Below are 3,022 nucleotides of genomic sequence, written 5' to 3' on the forward strand. Positions count from 1 at the left end.
CCAAAATATATCGTCAAACCTAATCATGATCAACAACATAGAACTTCACAGCCCATTGTCTCAAGCAAATGCATTTACAGCTTGCTATTCCAAACCACCAAACAAAACCCCACTCCCACTGGATTTCAGCGGAGTTGACCAAGAATACAACGAACCATTCTCCTTACAAGAACTCAACGACGCCTTCACAGCTTCAAAATGCAAGTCTCCCGGACCAGACGGCATCCCTTTAAAAATTCCTCGCTCCCTTTCGGAAGCAGCTACTCAGAAGCTACTCGACGAGATAAACTGTATCTGGGTCTCAGGACAGATCCCAGAATCCTGAAAGTTAGCCCATATCATCCCTATCCATAAGAAAGGGAAACCACCTGATCTAGTATCATGATACAGAACCATATCGCTTACATCAACCTTGAGCAAATCCCTCGAACGCATGCTCTTAAACAGACTCGTCGATTTTTCACTCAAAACTCGAATTTTCCATCCCTATCACTGTGGATTCCTACCATTCAAAGGTGTAGACTCGGTTCTCACCATTCTTCACCATGAAGTGCTCCAAGCTCGGTTCTAAAAAAAGTATGTAATATGCTGCTCCCTGGACATTCACGCTGTGTATGACAGTATAAAACAGGAATATTTAATCCTCAAACTCTTAAAGTCCGGAATTACTGGTCGAGTTGCCAAATTCATCCACAACTTTGTCAACCCAAGAAAAATAGCTGTGCGATGGAGGAAAGCTCATTCCGCCAACTTTCCGATGAACAGAGGCGGTCCGCAAGGATCTGTGCTCTCCTCATTCCTCTTCATAATTTACATGTCAGTCCTGCATCCCATCCTCCCAGGTGACATATCTTGCCTCATTTTTGGAGACGACATCCACCTTATAGCAATCGTTGAAACCACCTACGAAGTAAGACATAAGATGCAATTTTCACTCCACCTTATTCAGGAATGGTACAAGGACTGGAGTCTCGAAATCGTTCCGGAAAAAAGCACCGTCATCAATTTTTCTAGAAGACGCTCAGGTGATAACTTCAGTCTCAACATCTTTAATAAACCCATTCCGTGGGCTCAAAATCTCCGAATTCTCGGGCTTCACTTCTCCAGTAACCTGAGCTTCCACCACCACTTCAGACTATTAAAGCAAAAAAATTTAAAGAAACTCTCCGCTCTTCACTGTATTGCCACCACCCGCTGGAGAGCCCAGTCAGAACATCTTCTTCAAATCGCAAACTCATGCATCAGAAGAGTTTTAGACTTCGGTAGTCACATCTTTACCTCCTCAAGTGTAACAGGTTTACGAACCCTAGAAATCCTATACAACGCTGCGCTTAGGGTAGCAACAGGACTACCTCGATGGACACCCATTCCACTAATTCTCAAAGATGCGGGAGTGAGTAAATTAGCTTCACGTCACAAATGGATAGCAGCTAAATTCTACTTCCGCCACACCTCCCTACAGTCATATTCTTCAGTCTTCCATCACCTTCATCTCCCACTATCCAACCTTCCACTAGGTAAATTGGCCCCGCTTATACCATACATGCATAAATGGATGATTAGCAAGAACCTCTCTCAAAATAACATCATTAAATACCATACCCCTACTCCAATTCCCCCAAACGTCGTCATTCATTTAGACAACTTTGCATTCCAAACCAAGAATCTAGCCCCACCTCAGATAAGAGCCTTATTTGAAGAGTTTCGCTATCAAAACCTTACCAACAGCATTGTTCTGGCAGCAGACGGATCAAAACAATTGGACAAAACCAGCGTGGGTATATATTCCTCTAAAGGTTATACGGTCTCTGGCCGAATTCCGTCACAAACATCAGTCTTTACCGCAGAAGGATTAGCGATCTTCCTCGCCCTTAAACATTGTGTTACCAGCTACGAACTTTATACCTTGCTAACAGACAGCCACTCAATACTTCAGTTCCTCTCCAAAGGCACTAGAAAATCTCCAAGAATCCCACTACTGCTCCTAGACCAAATAGCCAAATCTAGCCAAATTGTGAATTCTCTCTCATTTATCTGGGTCCCATCCCATACTGATATTATAGAAAACGAACAAGCTTACCAAATCGCTAAACAGGCCCTGAATCAAGATTTTATTTCGCACCTTTTATCAACCCAAGATCTTAGTAAAGTGTTTTTGAAAGAAGAGCTCAATAAAGAACACAGAGAATGGAAAGAGTGCAAATACTTCCAATTCTTTCCGCACCTCGACGAACCTCAAGATTACAGCCCACTTATCAAGTCCCGAAAATTAGATGTGTTTATAGCCAGACTCCGGACGAAAACGCTTCCAACTAACGCGATTCTACATAAGTGTAAGTTAGTAGAAAGTCCTAAGTACCCCAACTGCTGACGTATAGACACCAACGAACACTATCTCCTGGAGTGCTCCTTTTATCAAAATGCTCGTAAAGACCTCTATCAATCCTTATCCATGCAGAGCCCAGCTTTCACTGGTCTGGTTACCTTGTCTCTCAACTCTCAGACCAAAATCCAATCCCTCTTAAAATTCTTCCAAGCCACTAACCGATTCTAGCAGTTTGCTCCAACCTTGTGCTACCTACTCAGTCCCAACCTTAAACCTTACCTATTGAAATTAAGCTGCTAAATTAAGCCTTACCTATTCTATAAGCGATAAGCAGAGAGCTCGCCGCACTTTACTATACTCAATACTCAATAAAGTATAGTTTCTGATTCAGCATAGTGATCAAGGGACTTCCTTGTATTGAACGCACTGGATTGCTGATTTAACTAAGAATGAAATCAGAAGTTAAACGACTTGTGCTGAAACACCAAGTAAAGAAAAGTGCAGGTAAAAACTAATGGAATCAAATTATGTCAGTAATACGTTTTAGAAGTTCTGGTTCTAAATCTCATAATCTGATCATGCTGGTATTTTTTTAAAATCGAATTGGATGACAGTTCAATTCAGTTCAATAGAGATAACTTCAATTGTAAAAGATTGTTAATAGATAAATTAAATTTTTTCAAATTGTTTTGGAAA

General features: G+C 41.4%; 1 protein-coding gene across 1 annotated transcript; it reads left to right on the forward strand.

Moving 5' to 3' along the window:
• Positions 1-757: 757 nt before the first annotated feature.
• On the forward strand, positions 758-2,371 carry LOC107450510 (uncharacterized). The gene has a single exon (XM_016066323.2). The coding sequence runs from the start codon at positions 758-760 to the stop codon at positions 2,369-2,371; it is 1,614 nt and encodes a 537-aa protein (XP_015921809.2).
• Positions 2,372-3,022: the final 651 nt, after the last annotated feature.

Source organism: Parasteatoda tepidariorum, chromosome 7, assembly GCF_043381705.1.
Source record: "Parasteatoda tepidariorum isolate YZ-2023 chromosome 7, CAS_Ptep_4.0, whole genome shotgun sequence".
Lineage (NCBI taxonomy): Eukaryota > Metazoa > Arthropoda > Arachnida > Araneae > Theridiidae > Parasteatoda > Parasteatoda tepidariorum.

Excerpts from the sequence above, each read along its gene's own strand:
- LOC107450510 (XM_016066323.2), top strand. The coding sequence starts at position 758 with ATGAACAGAGGCGGTCCGCAAGGATCTGTGCTCTCCTCATTCCTCTTC.